Raw genomic sequence first — 18,208 nt, forward strand, 5'->3', positions numbered from 1 at the left:
TTACAGTCAGGCCCCGGGGCCTCCCAAGGGCCTCCAGAGGACAGTCCTAGGACTAGGGGAGGGGAACCCGAGGCACAGACAGGGGCACAGCCAGCTTGGGGTCCCACAGCGCTGTGGACTGGACAGCTTGGCCCCGAGGGACCCCAAGGGACAAAGAGGAAACCGAGGCGCCGAAAGGGAGAGAGCCGGCGGGGGCCACACGGCTCTCTGGACTGATCACCCCTGCTAAAGGGAAACTGAGGCACCACGAGGGGCAGCGCCAGCCGACAGTGCCTCCTCAGGGTCTCGGGAGAAGAGCTAGGGGGATCGCAAAGCTGAAGGTGCAGAAGGGAAACTGAGGCACCGAGGAGTTTTCCACTCAACCTCTAGGCGCCTCCAGGGCGGAACTGCCCGCGCATGTGCATTCCACTCGCGCCCCCCCTCCCAGTTGGCCTGCTGTGCTCTGGGCTCGCCCCGCCCCGCTGGGCATGCGCCCTCGCTCACACAGCCTATCAGGCTAAACAATGGAGCCCGGAGCTCACCCCATCCACCGCGCACGCGCTCTCCTCCCCACCCGCAGCTGACTAATCGAGCTCAGAGCTGACCCCACCGTCACTGGATGAGACGGCGGTATCTGCCCCAGGAGTGAGGGAAAATGACGGAGAAACTCTCCAAGAGGTGAGTCTGCCTAACGTCCCGCGCCCTCCCTACTCCGCCCTCCCCTCGTGCCCCACGGGCTGTGACGGAGGCAGACGGACGGTCAGTCTGAGACCCTCGCCAACCCTCCCCTGCCGGGGGTCGGGGAGTTCGGGAGCTCCGGCAGGGCGGGACCGGGGGGGGCAGTGCGCATGCGCTGGCCCAGGGAGGGCGGTCGTAGTGCGCCTGCGGAACCCGGGGGCGGAGCCTGGGTGGGAGCGGTGTGTCACGTGGTCCTGGTAGCTCCTCCCTCAGACTGAGGGCGGGGAGAATCAGCCAGAGGGGGACCTGGCAGGTGGGGGGGGTGCTAGGGAGCCGCGGGAGAGGAGGAACCACGGAACCCCAAAATAACGTTGTTTGTTACCATTTCAGGGGCTCTGAAAAGTAGCTAGGGCAGGCTGAGGCTTGAAACGGGCCCATGGGGGCCTGCACTCGTTAAGCACCTACTGTGTGCTGGGCACGTGCCATTCGAAATAAGGAGCGGGAAGAGCCGAGTTCAAATCCGGCCTGAGACGTGACTCCGGAATGGGGATCACCCTCCCAAGGGTGTGCTGAGGATCCAGCGAGATACTCAACGTCAGGCCCGCCGACTGGGCCAGATCCCCGGGTTTCATGATCCCCAGGTTTCATAAGCCCCAGTGAGCCCGGGGCGTGGCCTTGTGCAGGCGGCTGTGGGCTCAGCAGGCCCTCCTCACTGGGGGTCTGACAAGAGGAAGGAGGGCCTGCAACACGCTGGGCAGCCCGTGCCCACGTCGGGCCTGGTGCCAGGCATCAGGTCGGCAACATGGAAGTGCCACTGTGTGCCGAGTCCCTCCGCCAGTCCTTGGTGAGCACCTACTGTGCACCCACCGCTGTGCCACGTGCTGGAGACACAAGGAAAGTGCACGGCCAGGTCCTGCCCGGAAGGAGCTCCAATGGTCCTGGGGAGACAGCATGTGTAAGCCTCTTCCTGCTAGCCTTCTTTGGCCATCGGGGAGGGTTACACATTAGCAGTTCATTAAAATGAATCAGAAGTTGAGGCCGCCTGAAGGGTCCGGGGACACGCCTGCCGGGCAATGAGCCGTTCAGCTCACTTTACAGGTGAGGAAACTGAGGCAAGCAGGGAACCCTGTGACTTGCCCAGGGTCACACAGCCAGTAAGTGTCTGAGGCCAGATTTGAACTCAAAAAGATGAATCTTCCCAACTCCAGGCCCGACACTCTATCCACTGAGCCACCAAGCTGCCCCGTCTGAAAAATAACAAGCACAAGAAATTAAACTTGCCTTTTTCTCTTCAAGTGTGAAGGACATTTTTAGATAAGATACCAGGTGTGATTTGGGCCTGCTGAGCCCACAGCCGTCTGCACAAGGCCATGCGCCTGGACTCACCGGGGCTTATGAAACCCAGGGATCTGGCCCAGTCAGCGGGTCAGACAGGGAAGATCTCGCTGGATCCTCAGCACACCCTTGGGAGGGTGATCCCCATTCCAGAGTCACCCAGCTAGGACATGTGTGAGGCTGGATTTGAACTCAGGTCTTCCTGCTCCTTTCTTTGTATTGCATGTGTCAGGCACACAGTAGGTGAGTACCCCCAGCCTACAGGGTGGTGTTCACCGTGGGCCTGACCCCGAGGGCACGTGGAGTGATCTGGGATCCCCTTGGGCCGGTGCAGGGGTGCAGGAACCCACCACGGAAACCCCAGACCCTGGAAGCGCTCCCATTCGTGCCACTGTTACCATGTGCTCTTGTTCACAGTGTGAAGATCGCTCCGGGAGCAGTGGTATGTGTGGAGAGTGAGATCAGGGGAGATGTGACCATAGGTAAGAGGCCAGCGTGGTGGGGGCGGGGCTGGAGGGAAGGCCTGCAGCCCTGCAGAGTCCTGGGGGAGGAAGGGCCCGTCCAGCCCCCAGGCAGCCCGCGCCTGGCCTAAAATTAGGCCACTCATACCCACGGCAGGAGTGAGAGCAGGAGACAGGACCGGCCCAGAGCCCGGGAAGCCCAGCCCCCAGGCAGCCCTTCCAAGCCACAGCAGGAGAAAGGGTGTGGGCAGTACCCGCTACCAGCCAGTCAGCAACGTCTGGGTGGGGCCTGTTAACTCAAGGCAACAAGGGAAAAAGCCAGCTCCATGCCTGGGCCAGGGTGGGCAAAGCAGGGTTGAGGCCAAACCCAGGAATTCCTGCCCAAGGCAGAACCAGTCTTAGCTCTTCTGTCGAGAACCAAGCAGGGCCGGTCCAGCCCACCGTCCAAGAGTACAGAAGGGAGCCTGGAAACAGAATTAAGGGAAGAAAAAGGCAAACACAGTGAAGAAGTCCCATGGCCTGGGAGGGCCCCAGGAGGAGAGGGGAACCCCTTCGAGCGCGAGGAGAGCCTCAGCCAAGGCAGTGTCCTGGCCACATCAGTGCGAGAGACGGAGCCAGACATACAGAGCTGGAGCCTGAAGGAAGGACCCCTGGGAGCCAAAGGCAGACAGGGATGACCTGGGCCCAGGGGCCGGATGCCAGCAAGCTAGAGGAGGCCAGACGGAAAGCAGGGGCTCCCACATGCTGTGTGCAGCGAGGCCCGGCTCCCAGACAGCCCTCTTTTGTTCACGGGAATTTCCTGCAGTGCAGTTCATAAACAAAGGGAAATGAAACAATCATTTAAGAAAGATCATTTTTGGCAAAGAATTGAAAATTGAGAGGATGCCCATCCATTGGGGAATGGCTGAGCAAGTTGTGGTATATGAATGTAATGGAATACTGTTGTGCTATAAGAAATGATGAACAGGCTGACTTCAGAAAAACCTGGAAAGACTTGCATGGACTGATGCTGAGTGAAGTGAGCAGGCAGGAGAATGTTGTACACGGTAACAGCCACATTGTGTGATGACTATTGATAGACTTAGCCCTTCTCGGCAATGCGAGGATCTAAGACATCCCCAGAGGCCTCATGATGGAAAATGCTGTTCACATCCAGAGAAAGAACTATGGAGTCTGAATGCAGATCCAAGCAGACTATTTGCTCTGTATTTTGTTTTTTTGTTTTGTCCATGGTTTTTTTTCCCTTCTGTTTCTTCTTTCACACGACAGTGTGGAAATAGGTTTTACATTACTGTATGTATATAATCTGTATCAGATTGCTTACCGTTTTAGAAAGTGGGGAGGGGAAGGAGAGATGGAGAAAAATTTGAAACTCAGAATCTTTAGAAAAAATAAAAGAATGTTGAAAATTGCCTTTACATGTAATTGGGGGAAAAAATACTTAAAAAAAAAAGGTAACAAAGGCCAGTTCACAGGGTGGCGTGGGGGAGTCTCTAGCCACTTGGGTTCTAATGGTGCCGTTCACTGGCTGTTTGACCTTGGACGAGTTCACTCTGGGCCTTTATTTCTTCACTAGGCAAATACCCAGACAGGACCACAAGACCCTCCACATCCCTGGAAGCTTCACCACTCATGAAAAAATACAAACCCAACCCCCCCCATACCCACCCCCAGGGAAGGGCTGTAATTGACCCCCCAGGCCTTCCACCGGTCCTCTGCTGCAAACATCTGGCCAGACCATGCCAGCTGCTATGTTGCTAAGGAATGTTATAAACAAATCTTTCTCTTTCTCAAGCAAAAGAATCACATGCAATGGAAAGATCCCTGAGTTGTCTGGATACCAGTGAAATGCCCAGAGTGGCAGGAACAACACGACAGCGCATTCCAAGGCCTCCATGCCCAAGTCATGGAGCACAAGCAGAGCTTCTGAGGCATCTCCTCGGGGCCAGGCAGTCCATGCCAGGCCACTCTGTTCTCTGCCTCCTCTTAAATCTGTTCTTCTAAGCCAGGGGCAAGGCAAAGCATTTCTGCTTGTTTCTCGTTGAAGAATGCCATTTTTCTAACAATAGGTCAGAAACAAATACACCCCATGCCAAAGGATGAAAACAGCTGGCCTTCCTCTAGAGAGGAAGAAGCATTTATTAAGCACCTACTGTGTGCAAGACGCTTTACAAACATCTCTTGTGATCCCCACGATAACCCTGGGGGGTTGGTGCTGTCACCTTCCTCAGGTAAGGATGAGGAGACTGAGGCCGAGGATGGCAAAGCACCTTGCCCAGGGCGATCCAGGCAGGACTGTCCATGCCTCCCAGCCTGTGCAGGGTACTTAGTGCCTGCGCATAAGTGCTATGTGCCCCACTGTCAACGGCTCCAGCCGCCCAGGCCTGCTGCCAGAGGCATCTCAAAGGGGCTCAGCCCTTAGCTGGCGACCCACCCAGGCACTCAGCCACAAAAACAACATGAATCCTTGGGGAGGAGAAGTCTGGGATTTTCTCCCCTCTCCCCATAAACCGTATTCCATTAGACGGACCCATTTTGGAAACTGTCTTCTAAAGTCTGGCTATTTCTGAAGTTCTTAACATTCTGCTATCTCTGCTGTGGGCTGATGTGTGCATCTGGAGAGCTGCTGCCTGCAGGCAGAAGGATAAATCATTTATCAACTGCTCTGGGGCAAAATCTTTTACTGGCTTACTAAAGTGTTCTTTGTTTGATTTGGTCGGGACCAAAGGCCTGAAGTCAAGTATCTCCTGCTGCACCAGGCCACCCCAATGGAAAGTGGGCAGTGAGTGAGCAATCCGAGGCCACCGGGGGCTTCACGTGAAGAGAAGCCATGGGCGTCTGGGACAGACAGGGGATCTTATAAAGCTGAATTAAGAAAAAGACTAAAGACATGAAGGAATCCAGAAGTAGTAGTCAAGCATAAAAAAATCTGACTGCAAGAGTGATGAACGTACTTAGATCTGGGACCCGGGGGTGGACTAGCCACTGCCTTCTGGGTGATGAGAGGAGCCTGCTGGCCTCCCTTCCCCCTTTATCCTGACTCCCCGTCGGAGCTGGGGGACACAGAGAGGAGCCACTTGGAGCTCGGGGATGTGGCCGGTCCACGGCCTTTTGGTCCACGGTCTGTGTTGGTCAGGCCTGACTGGGAAGCAGACATCTCAGTAAATGACAAATCTTTCTGTTCTGCAAACGTTGCTGCCTCACCTGCAGGAAGAAGCGGCCCTGGAGGGATGGCAGGGCTGGTCGCCATGGCGACCTTCTCTCTAAGGGGTGGCTGTCAGAGGAGACAGCGGAGGGCCAGGTATGAGATGCAGACACACCGAATTGGGACTGATTTCACTGTAAGACAGCGTGCTGCCGGCATTGAAGGAAGAGGGGGATGGCCTCGGGGGGCTTGCATTCAGAAGACAGATGCAGCCAACATGCAGCCCAGGTGCTCAGAAGCCACCCACGCTGTCCACCTTGCCCCGGCCCTGTTTTCAGCTCCCTGTGGGATGGCTGGGAGATGACGGAAATCACTGCGGTCAGCCATCTTTTATGATTCCAGCACTAGGCTTCTCATCAGCCAGGGCGCTTCTCATTGCAAACTCAGCACCAATAGTTGTCTGCGTTTGTAGCCACACTCACACACCATCATGCTTTCCTGCGCCAGAGGCCTGGTAAGGACCCTACCTCCCCATCTTTGGTGCTCACGGTGCATTGCAGCAGCGACGTTGGGCATGGGGGAGCCTGGGCCAGACGTGGATAGGCGCTGCCTTCCTCATGGCGGACCACCGACCTGGGTCTGAAACAGACTGTATTGTAAGCAGTGGGAAATGACTGGAGCTGGTCGGATCACCTGCTGCTGATGATGGCAGAGTCCTGCCAACTTCAAGGCGTGGGGAAGGAGGCCAGGGTCCAGCCTTCCTCCTCATTCAAGGCTTTCCTTCAGTTCTTTTGGAATCTTATGCTGGCTGGGGGCCAGAAGCCCTCAGACCTTCTTAGGGTCACGTGTGCATGGATGTGCATGTCTGTGTGTGAGTGTGTGTGAGAAAGCGTGCGTTTGTGTCTCCTTTCAAACGGAATTAGCTGCAGTGCCGCAGTGGCTCCTGTATCGGGGTGCCTCTCTTTTCTCTACCCCATAACGGGCTGGCTCTTCGAGCTGCAGACGGGTCGTACCTGAACTTACCAGGCTCTCACTGGTCTGAGTGCTCATCTGCTTTCTTCCCTGGAGCATCCCCCCTCTCAGCTTCAGCAGGGCTCCCTGGAGGCAGCCCTGGGTCTGATTTCCCTGCCCCGGGAGGAAGGGCAGTTCTTGGCTGATCCAAGGAAGCTGGCGATGCCACAGGGGAGGGAGCTGCAGGCCTGGGGTCAGAAAGACCTGAGTTCAAATCCAGCCTCAGTTGCTTTCTGGCTGTGGGCCCCCTGCTCTGCAGAGGGTCCTCCGTACGATGGGGATCAGACTCGTACCCACCTCCCAGACTGTGTTTGTAAAGTACTTGGTAAGCAAAAAGGGCTGCAGAAAAATGCCGATTCATTATCAGTGCTGCAGAGAGGATTGTCCCTCTGTGCTGGAAGGAGTTCAGCATCTGGAGTCACAGGATCTGGGTTCAAATGCTGGCTTTGCCTGTGTACCCTTGGGGAGGCCAATTTACTTCCCTTGGGTCTGTTTCCTCATTGTAGGAAAAGGGGTTGGATTAGATGATCAGCAGGTAGCTCTAAATCTGCGATCCCCTAGTCACTCTCTCTGGGACCCATCCCTCGGTGCCTCAGTTTCCTCTCTTGTAAAATGAGGCAGGATATGGCCGGGTTAGGGCATTGTTTCTACCATAGGCTCCTCTTAAGATGCAGATATGTCACTTGGGAGGGGACAAGACCAGGCTCCCAGCTCCCAGGGCCCACCCTTCAACCGAGATTAATCTTCTGTTTGCAAAAATCGATCAGATCCTGTGATTTCTCTGCTGAAGTCCCTCAGGTCTCCTGCCGAGCTAAGCCCAAACCCGATAGTGCCGTGACATTCAGGGCCCCCAAGATCCGGCCCTGGCCTGCTTACCAGACAGTCTCACTTCCCGCTGCTTCCTCTCAGCAGACTGAACCCTGATGGATGGTCCATGTTCCCCCTGTTCCCGCAGGCCTAATTACCCCTCACGCCCTAATTCCCTGTGCCTGGACCCCCAGTCTGTGCCAGCTTGGGGGCGCCTCCCCCTGCCCCATATGCTGCCCTTCAGATTCAGGCTATTTGGGTAAGTGTAAGGGAAACTGAGGAGATGCTTCCCAGCCCTTTGCACGACCGCCTTGTGACCTGACGTGAGGAATGTAATTTAAAGTTAGTATGCATGACCAGGAGCACCAAGAGAACAGAGCATCAAAGAATAAACAATGTTCCCAGGGCGGAACAGCTCTTATGTCAAGGAATAGCGTAGCTTCCTCTAGGAAAGCATGTGCATATCCAAGGAGCTGGCCTCTCCTTGGGTACATACATAATACATAGGCATCTGGAGCTTTGGCCAAGCTCCACTTTTGTCCTAAGGTTGTTCTCCCATGGTTTACATAGATATAAAAAGGGCCACTTGGGAAAGGGACTTTTAGAGGTCTTCGTTTCAGAGACAGGGATGCCCACTCTGTTGACTTTCCCAACCAAGACCCTGATGGCTGTGAGACAGGACTCCTCCTCCTTCCTTGGATTGGTGATGTATTTCTTCTTCTTTATCTGTCTTTCTGTTAATAGAATTTGCTTCTAAGATTATGTAATCATATGTAATCACATTTATATGCATGTATGTTTATGATTATTGCCATTATTAAATCATTTATAAACTGGGAAAAGTGTGAACGTGTCTTTGTGGGTACAGATCCCAACCCGTGAAACAAATTGTAAGTGCTGCAGCCTGCAACACCTTACTGTTACGGTAAGTCACAGGGTCACTGATCGAGAGCCGGCAGGGACTCAGAGCCCCTCATTTTATAGAGAAAAGGCCCAGGAGGGGAAGGGACTTGTCCGAGGTCACACCGAGAGGAAGTAGGGGGGATCTGGGAGTGGGGATCGAACCCAGGTCCCCTGTCTCTTTCCACTGAAAATAGCCTTGAATTTATCTTTTGTATCAGTCCCCAGCGCTGCTCATTGACACAAAGGTTTGTTGTCGGTAAATGTGAGGACCCCGGGGGTTGGCCAGCTTTGCCCACTTCACAGCAAGGCCAGTGATAATATCCTGTGCTGCTTCCTCCACAGGCCCCCGGACGGTGATTCACCCGAAGGCCCGGATCATCGCAGAAGCTGGGCCCATAGTGATTGGGGAGGGTAACCTCATCGAGGAGCAGGCCCTGATCCTCAATGGGTAAGTACCAGCATCTGCGATGGTCAGCCTGGGAACTGAGCCTGGGAGGCTTCTGCATTGTGGGCCCCCCTCCAGCTGCCTGCCCCTAGGGACTGAGGAGAGGCCCCCTGGGACCATGATGGGCCTTAGGAATCAGATGGAGGGCATTTGCCGGGGGAGAACGGGAGTCTTAGGGATGGGGTGATGCTGGGCAGATCTCAACCCCTTTGGATTTGTCCACAAAGCCGCTGGGATTTGGAGAAATAGTGAACTGGGCCTTGGGCCCAAAGCACAGAGCCCCAACTTTCACCTTCCACCCTTGCCTCGGCTCCTTTTGTCTCCCAGCCGTTCGAGCTAGGACAATTGCAGGGTCACAGATCCAGGGCTGGAAGGGACATCAGGCCAGCTAGCCTGTCCCCTCCGTTTCCAGAGAGGAAGGCACGAGGCTGAAGGTCCCAGCTGAGAAACAAACGTCCGGACTTCAGGCCTGCTCCCGTCCAGCGCTGGCTCCCGGTGCTCACCCCGTGCTGCAGGGAGGGAGCAAGCCATGCCTGGAGCCTCTCCTGCTGCACCACGCTGCCTCTGCCAGGCTCCAAGTGGGGACATTTAACTCTAAATGCATCCATATGCTTGTCTGCTGTTACAACTATGCTTAAAGGGTCGGGGATCCCTGTAAAAAATCTTTCATGTTTGGAAAGAAGGAGACACTCTTCACTAAGATATATGTGAAAGAGCTTTGATCTTGTCAGAATAGGGCAGTGCCCTCCCTGAGACAGATAGCCATCCTTCCATGATGCCACCAATCTATCCCAGGGTCCCAGGCCAAGCTGTAGGCCCTGGAGGTCACGGGACTGACCAGGGTCACCTAGTAAGTGCCCGAGGAGAGATGTGAATCCGAGGCCTCCCGTGTTTGTCTGTGTCTGCATGTGCCTGTCTCCGTGATTTATTAATGAGCCAGACATGGTGGGCCTGGGAAACGTCGAGGTTGGGGGGAGGTCTGGACCGGGAGGCAGACGGCCTGGATTCACTGCCGGCTCTGCCGTCAACGGAGCCCTTGGCCACGGGCCGGCCATTGGTGTCAGCCTCCCTCCAAAGGCAGCCCCAGCCATTCCTGCCGGCCGCCTCGGGGAGCCCGGGTCCCAGGGTCCTCTTGTCTCCGCCTTCATAGCGGCAGCATGTGGAACATGTGTCCCAGAGCCCTGAAAGGTGCCCAGCTTGGATGCCGAGGATGGCAATCATGCTTTGGTTTTCCCTTGGTGCTTCTCATGGAAGAAGCAGCTTTTATGTGCGTCTTGGGCAGCTTCATGAAGTCCAGTGAACAGTCCCCTGTCGCAGATGCTGGGCAGCCAGCCAGCATTTGAAATCTGGCTTCTTGTCCTAGGGCCGCGAGCTTCTCATGTACAAATCGGGGCTTTTGGTAGAGAGCTGGGGTTTGGTCTCATTTACCCACATAGCTCTTCTTTCTTTGTTTTTTCCAACATCCTTTGTAAAAGTTTGAGTTCTGAGCTCCCTCCGTCCCTCCAGCCCATCCCCCACCCGCTGAGAAGACAAGGAGCGTGATCCCACCCTCCATGTAAAGTCGTGCAGAACACATTTCCGTGTTAGGTTGCAAAAAATGAAGAAAGTGAAAAACCGCCGGCTTCCATCTGCAGGCAGAGTTCATCAGCGCCTTGCCTGGTGTGGAGGGCCCTTCCCATCCCAGGTCCTTCGGGGCCGTTTGGGCCTCTGCACTGCTGAGAAGAGCCAAGTCGCTCACGGCTGATCATGCAGTGAGCTCCCGGCTCTTCTCACATCTTGTGAGTCTTCCCAGGCTTTTCTGGAGTTGGCCCGCTCATCATTTCTCATGGCACAGCAGTGTTCCGTCACAATCCCACACCACAGCTTGCTCAGCTGTTGCCCAGTTGATGGGCGTCCCCTCCGTTTCCAGATCTTTGCCACCTCGAGAAGAGCTGCTGTGAATGTTTCCATGCAGATTGGTCCTTTCCCCTTTTCTTTGACCTCTTTGGGGTACAGGCCCAAGAGTGGCATTGCTGGGTCAGACGGCGCGCCCAATTTGATCACCCTGCCGTCCCGCCCTGGCCCAGTCCGTGCATCCTCCCAGGGGTGTTTTCTGAGGACTTGTTTCACTCTCACTTACCTGGAGTTTTACCGACAACTAAATTGGAAGCCATGGGATCCAGATGTTTGGGATTCTGTAAATCGGGGGGACGTGTTCAGAAAGGCTTTTGAAAAGGTGCTCGTCCTCTCCACAGGTATCCTGAAAACATCCTTCCTGACACAGAGGACGTGGAGCCCAAGCCCATGGTCATCGGCACCAACAACGTGTTTGAAGTTGGCTGTTGTATCCTTTGCGGGGAGGACGCTGCCCCAAGGGTGGCTGCCGTGCTCCAGGCAGTGGATCTGGGGCTCCTGGGCTCTCGGCGGGCTCGGAGTGTGCCTCTGGGGCGCGTGGGCCGGGCCGTGGCTCCAGCTCTGAGCCCCAAGCCCCGAGGCCTGGCTGCAGTGCGGACCCTGCCAGTAACACCCTCGCGCTCCTGCAGCGGCATCACCCGATCTGAGTGGGAAATCTGCCCAGACCGGAGCTGCAGGCAGAGCCACAGCCGTGGCAGGTGGGGGGGGCAGCATGGGGGTCATGGCGCTCAGCACGTGTCCGTCCTTGCACCTTCTCCCCTTGATTTCCCAGCTGATGTTTACGGCTTGTGGACAGAGCCCTGGTGACCCGCGAGTCAAGAAGACTTGAGTTCAAGTCGTTGTGCCCCCTCTGGGCTCCTCCCTCCGGAGGCATCTCTGCAGGCCTGGGGAAGGCCCTGAGATCAGGGTGGAAGGCCCTGAGGTCTGGGGGGGGGGTGAGGCAGAGCGGCTCTCCATGAGCTCACGTCTTCCATTGAGGCCTGTCTCGTGCTCCTGTTCAGATGACAGCCTCACTCTCAGCATGTTCAATGTCCCGAGCACAGGTCCTACTTTCTCCTCGCAGGCTGCTCTCTGCATTTGCTGCATTGTTTGCAATTCTTTCCAGTTTTGACTGCATCTTTTACTTGACTCTCATTTCCAGACTCTGAAGCCATGAAGATGGGAGACAACAACGTCATCGAATCCAAAGGTAACCATCAGTTACCCAGCATTCATTAAGCACCTACTGTGTGCCGAGTGCTGAGGGTACAAGGACAAAGAAGGAAGCCATCCCTCCTTCTAGGGAGCTCACTTTCCAAGGGGGAGATGACGAGGGTAGAGCCAAATGCAGAGAGCAGAGCTGTGAAGTAAATTAATGCAGATCTGTACGAAGGAACCACATTACAGGGTGGGAGGGGAGGGCACGCCAGGGCTAGGGGAGGTCTGGAGTAAAGGCTCGGAGATGGGAGATGGCCTGTTTTGGGGACAAGTTGTGCAGGGCGTTCCCAGCTCATCAGGGGCAGTCGAGTAGGGGAGGCCCATTGTCAGATCTGAGCATGAGCAGAGGGCCTCTGGCTGCTCAAGGAGCTGAGACAGGAGGGCTGTCACAGTCATCTGAGTGAGAGGCTGTGAGGGCCTGAGCTAAGGTGGTCACTGATGGCGTGGCAGTGGAGTGGTGCGAGGGCCCCGCGTGGAGTGGTGGTCAGGAGGTGCTTGTGGAATCCCTCAGATCTCCTCTTTTTTATTTCTCTGGGGGTTAAGCACCTTGAGGGCCGTGAGTATTTTGTTTTTGTCTGTAAAAGGACCAGGCCTTTTAGAGTAGTTGGGCTTTTTTTTTTCAGTCATGTCCGACTCTTTATGACCCCGTTTGGGGTTTTCTCAACAGAGATGCTGGAGTGGTTTGCCATGTCCTTCTCCAGCTCATCTGACAGATGAGGAAACTGAGGCCAGGAGGATGAAGTGACTCAGCCAGCATCTCCCAGTCAGTGTCTGAGGCTGCATTTGAACAGGCCGCCAGGCCGCTGATAGAGCAGGTCCTTGAACAGGCCGCCAGGCTGCTGATAGAGCAGGTCCTTGAACAGGCCACCAGGCCGCTGATAGAGCAGGTCCTTGAACAGGCCACTGATAGAGCAGGTCCTTGAACAGGCCGCCAGGCACTGATAGAGCAGGTCCTTGAACAGGCCGCCAGGCCGCTGATAGAGCAGGTCCTTGAACAGGCCACTGATAGAGCAGGTCCTTGAACAGGCCACCAGGCCGCTGATAGAGCAGGTCCTCGATAAGTGTTTGCTGAGTCCTCTGATTAGCCGTTCCTCAGAGCTGGTTGTTCTGGGCGTGTGTGTCTATCTCTGCCCGGCTCTGGGTGGTTTCAAGGGACCGCGTTCTTGCCCCGTAGCCCAGGATGTTCCTCGGGGCTCTGTCCTTGACCCCCTTCCCTTTTCTTTCTTAATTAATTAATTTATTTGTTTGTAGCTTTCAACATTCATTTCCAGAAGCCTTGGAGTTTAAAATTTTTCGCCCCCTTCCTCCCCACCACCCTCCCCACGACAGTGTGCAATCTGATATAGGCTCTACTTATGCATTCCTATTAAACATATTTTCACACTAGTCATGTTGTAAGGAAGAATTAGAGCCACCTAGAGGAACCACCAGAAAGAGGAAACAAAACAACAAAAGAAAAGGAGAGAGAAAAGAGTCTGCTTCCATCTGCATTTAGACTCCACAGCTCTTTCTTTGGATGTGGACAGCATTTTCCATCACGAGGCCTTTGGAGATGTCTTAGATCCTTGCATTGCTGAGAAGGGTTAAGTTTATCAATATTAGTCATTGCAAAACGTGGCTATTACTGTGCATGAGGTTCTCCTGGTTCTGCTCACTTCACTCAGCATCAGACCATACAAGTCTTTCCAGGTTTTTCTGAAGTCAGCCTGCTTATCATTTCTTATAGCACAATTGTGTTCTATTACATTCGTGTATCACAGCATGTTCAGCCATTCCCCAGTGGATGGGCCTCCTCTCCATTTCCAGTTCTTTGCCACTACAAAAAGAGCTGCTATGAATATTTTTGTACACGTGGGTCCTTTTCCCATTTGTATGATCTCTTTGGGAAACAGCCCTAGAAGTGCTATTGCTGCGCCAGAGGATATGCACATTTTGATAGCCCTTTGGGCCTAGTTCCAGATTGCTCTCCAGAATGGTTGGATCAGTTCACAACTCCACCAACCTCCCTTCCCTTTTCTCTCTGTGCTCAGTAATCTCATCAGCTCCCAGACTTCAGCTGTCATTTCTGACTTCCAGCATCACATGCCCAGCCTTAGCATCCCTCCTGTGCTCCAGGCCTGTGTCACCACCCATCAGCACGTCCAAACAGAGCTCATCCTCCTTGGCATTTCTGCCAAGGGCACCCCCATCCCTCCAGGCTTCCATGTTCACACCCTCACTACTATCGTCGTCACCTTGTGTCTCCCTCAGCCCCCATCTCCGGCCACCGGCCGACCTCTTCTTCAGCATCTCTCAGGTCTGTCCCCTTCTCGCGCTGCTGTGGACACTGCCCCAGGTCAGCCTTCTTCATCTTTCTCCCGGATCACAGGCATGGCCTCCTGAGCGGCTCCCCTTCTTCCCTGCAGGCTCTCCCCTCCGCCTTTCGTACTCGATACAGCCGCCACGGCCAGCTCCGAGCAGGTCACTCCCTGCTGGGTCATCTCCAGCGGCTCCCCTTCAGCGTGGGGGTTAAGTGCACACGCCTTCCTCTGGCCCCGAGAGCCTTTCTCTGCCTGCCCCTGTCCACCTTTCCAGGCTTCTCCGCGCCTTCTTTGGTCCAGCCGAGCTGACCCCAAGGCTCTGTGTGTCACTGTCGAGCTTTGGTCGTGACTGCCTCGAGTCGGTCAGTTATTCTCCTTTACCCGACTATAGGCATTCTGTTAGTGGTGCTCCTGCTGCTTCTTGCGTGGCTCTGTATCCGTTCACCCGAGTCTTCCAGGTTTCTCTGCTTGTGTCCCTTTCTTCATTTCTTACAGCACACTAGCAGTCCATCTGTCCCATCCCCAGGCCATCTTCTGCTCCGCCGTGCCCCAGCTGATGGACGCCCCCCTCAGAAAGCGCCATCACCAAGGTTGGTGTGCACTCTTTGTCAGCTGCCTCGGGAGCACGGGCTTCACGGTGACAGCATGCGATTGGGGCCTTGGCGGCGCGGGTCCAACTCCTTTCCAGAACATCTGCCCTAGGGCCCAGCTTGGCCCCCATGCACCCGTGTGCCTGTCCTCCCGCGAGCCCTTGCGAGTCCTTTGTCACACACCATCCCCTCGTCGTGCCATTAGCAGGCTTCCCGCTGACACAAAGCTCCCGCGGCAGGTCAAGACCCCAGTGGTGTTTTTCCTTGTGTTTTCAAAGCCTGTAGAAATCTGTGCGACTCTTAAGGCCTTCTCCAGTATCCTGAGACTAGCCTTGTTAAGGGTTCACATCTCAGGCTTCAGTCACCTCTCCACATTGAATCTCTGGCTCATCCAGATTAGGCCTGGCCCTAGATGAGGTGCTGTCCCTGCTGCTGCCCGAGCCGAGCTGCTCTGGGCTGCCCCTGGGCCTGGCGCTGACTGTGGGCGCTAACTGAAGTGCTGTGAACTACTAACCAATCAGTAAGCACCTGCGACATGCCAAGCACTGTGCTGAGGGGCCAAAGACAGTCCCTGCCCTCAAGGAACTTCCAGTCTAACCACATACAAGCAAGCTGTGGACAGGGACGGCCCTGGAGTGAAGCGGGCTGGGAGGCCTTCCTGGAGAAGGCCGGCTTTACTTGGGACTTGAAGGAAGCCGGGGAGGTCTGCGGTCAGCGCGGAGGAGGCAGAGCATTCCAGGCCTGCGCGCCTGGAGCTGAGAGGCAGAGGGTCTTGCTGGTCAAGCAGCCAGGAGGCCAGGGTTGCTGGATGGAAGAGGACTCAGTGGGGAGTGAGGCGCAGGGAGCCTGGGCAGGGGATGAGGGGCTTTGAAGGCCAAAGAGAGTGCTTTATGTTGGATCCTGGAGGCGATAGGGAGCCCCTGGAGGTCATTGAGTGAGGGGGCGACTCTTTGGGCGCTGAGCAGAGGATGAACTGGAGTGTGGAGAGGCAGGCAGGTCCCCCCCGCAGCTACTGCAGCAGTCCGGGTGCAAGTGGATGAAGGTCTGTACCAGGGTGGGGGCAGCATCAGAGAGAGAAGGGGGCAGATTCGAGAGATGCTGCAGAGGGGAAATCAACAGGTCCTGGGCACAGCCTGAGTAAGGGAGTGAGGGAGAGTGAGGAGTCCAGGGTGACTCCCAGTTGGGGAGCCTGAGGGACTGGGAGGAGGGGGTACCCTCCACAGTGTCAGAGTTCTGAGTTTATCATGTCTGTTGGACACTCAGTTCAGATGTCTGAAAGGCATTTGGAGATGTGATATTGGAGGCTGACAGAGTCTGGGGCAGTGACAATCTTTGGCATAGAGATGGTCGTTAAATCCAAGGGCGTTGATGAGATCCCCCAGAGCAGGGCCCAGGACAGAACCCGAGGGACAGCTCTGGTTAGCGGCATGACCGGAAGGAGGGACCGAAGGAATGGTCGGGGGGGGGGGGAGAGTCAGGAGACAGGGGTGTCCTCCACCCCAAGGGAGGAGAGGAGGATCAGCAGAGGCCCAGGCCGCAGAGGCCAGGGAGAAGGACTGAGAAAAGGCCACCAGGAGCTCCTCATCCTAGCACTGTGGTCACAGCTGAGCAGCCCCGGGGAGGTGGGGGGGGCAGCAGGTGCTGCAGGCCAGGGCGGCCCCCCCAGCCAGGGCTGCTGCAGGGGGCCCGAGCGCATCCCTCAGCGGACAGCACGCACTTAGTCCAGCACTGGACTCATTCATAGAATTCTTCTATTTTATGCCCATTTTCCAGCCTTTGTGCTGAAACCATCATCCAACCCCTTCCCCTGGACCCCGTCTTTGCTTTCTTCTGCCTGTGGTCCCCACGCCTCCCCTTCATGGCCACCAGGGCCCACTGTAACCCCTGCCTTCAACAAGCCTTACCCTTTACCTCTGATTCAGCCCAGCTGGTATCAGAGGTCAGGGGGTGGGAGGGTCCTGGGGGTTATCTAGTGTACCGCCCCCTCATTTTAATATATGAGAAAACTGACGTGCTGCAGAGGGAAGGAATCTCTTCCAGGCCAGCCAGTTAGCTGAGCTGGGACGCAGCCTCAGGTCCTTGTAGGCGGAGGTGACAGCTCTGGCCAGTGCACTTGCCCGAGCAGCCCAGGGAGGCTGAGGGCCCAGGGGTGCAGCCGAGCATCTCAGGGGCCCTGCCTTGTTTTCCCCTGAGCTCAGCATGGGCCTCACACCTCTGGGTGTGCAAGTCTCCAGCCTGACCCTGTCACCTTTCTCGTGGGGGTGCATGCTGCCTCCAGGGGTCCTCTGACTCTTACCTGTCTCTCTCAGAGAAGTCTCCTCCAGCCCCCTCAGAGCTCCACTGCCCCTGTCTGTCCCGTGGCCCTCCCTGCTGACAGCCGTGTCCTTGCCCGCAGCCCACGTAGGGAGGAACGTGATTTGACCAGTGGCTGCATCATCGGGGCCTGCTGCAACCTGAACACCTTCGAAGTGATCCCCGAGAACACCGTCATCTACGGAGCCGACTGCCTGCGCCGGGTTCAGACAGAGAGACCTCAGGTGTGTCTAGCATCCAGCAGGGAGGGGCCTCTCTGCCCTCAGACCCCTCAGGGTGCATCCTCGCCTCCTGCTCCCTCCTGGGGTCCTGCTGTACTCCCGAAGCAGATGGGCTGGAATCTGTAGATAGACAGGTGGGCTTTGCTCGCTCTGAGCATTCCTGCCATCCAAGGGCCGTCAGGGGCTGCGCTTGGGACCTCAGAGCCCCAGGATCGTTTCTGCCCCCCAGCTTCCCACCCCGTGCATTCTCCTCCTGAGGCATTGTTGAGAGGGTGTGTTGGCGTTTGGCCCTGGTGCTCAGGGTCGCTCTGCCACGAGGGCTCCTTTCCCAGGTGGGTGTGGGGGCAGCTGGTGCTGAGGCCCGGGCCACGGTGGGCAGGCCTGCACGCTGATTTTGTTGCTAATGGGCTCCTCGTGTCTTTTGTCCCCAGCCCCAAACCCTCCAGCTGGATTTCCTGATGAAAATTTTGCCCAACTACCACCACTTGAAGAAGACCACGAAGGCGATCGCAGCCCCCGCCAAGAGCTGAACGAGGCCGCGCCGCCTCTTTGGCCGCTCTTCATGTTTACATGGTCGGTCCCTCCTCAGCGTGTCCTCACATGCTTCATCATTGCCGTGATAACCCGTCTTGTAGCTAGGTAGCTGTGTGTGTGCCCTTGGGGCTGGAGCCTCGGCCCCTAACACCCAGGCCCAGGAGGGCTCTGCGCATGGCCCGTCCTTCACCCCCCCCCCGCTGTAATTAAAGTGACCCCCGAGGAGCCACTGACTTGAGTTCCTGTCTCCTGTGTCCCCGGGGCACGGCTCTCGGCAGGGTGTCTGCCTCTGTGCCCCCACCCCACGGTCCTGTGATCCCCTTGTAACAGGCACTGAATGCCTAATAAAGACGGCGGTGCCGGGTGGATTGGTCACACAGCTGGCTCCACCTTGAA

At 56.2% G+C, this 18,208-nt stretch overlaps 1 protein-coding gene across 1 annotated transcript; it reads left to right on the top strand.

The window, feature by feature from the left end:
• Positions 1-490: 490 nt before the first annotated feature.
• Positions 491-18,208, top strand: DCTN6 (dynactin subunit 6). Its single transcript, XM_021008329.1, is given in 8 exon segments — positions 491-657; positions 2,410-2,474; positions 8,662-8,767; positions 10,999-11,087; positions 11,799-11,846; positions 17,140-17,157; positions 17,160-17,281; positions 17,710-18,208. Coding segments are annotated over 8 exon segments (570 nt in total). The 5' UTR covers positions 491-634; the 3' UTR covers positions 17,809-18,208.

Source organism: Phascolarctos cinereus, unplaced genomic scaffold, assembly GCF_003287225.1.
Source record: "Phascolarctos cinereus isolate Bilbo 61053 unplaced genomic scaffold, phaCin_HiC Scaffold_9;HRSCAF=440, whole genome shotgun sequence".
In the NCBI taxonomy this organism is placed as follows: Eukaryota; Metazoa; Chordata; class Mammalia; order Diprotodontia; family Phascolarctidae; genus Phascolarctos; species Phascolarctos cinereus.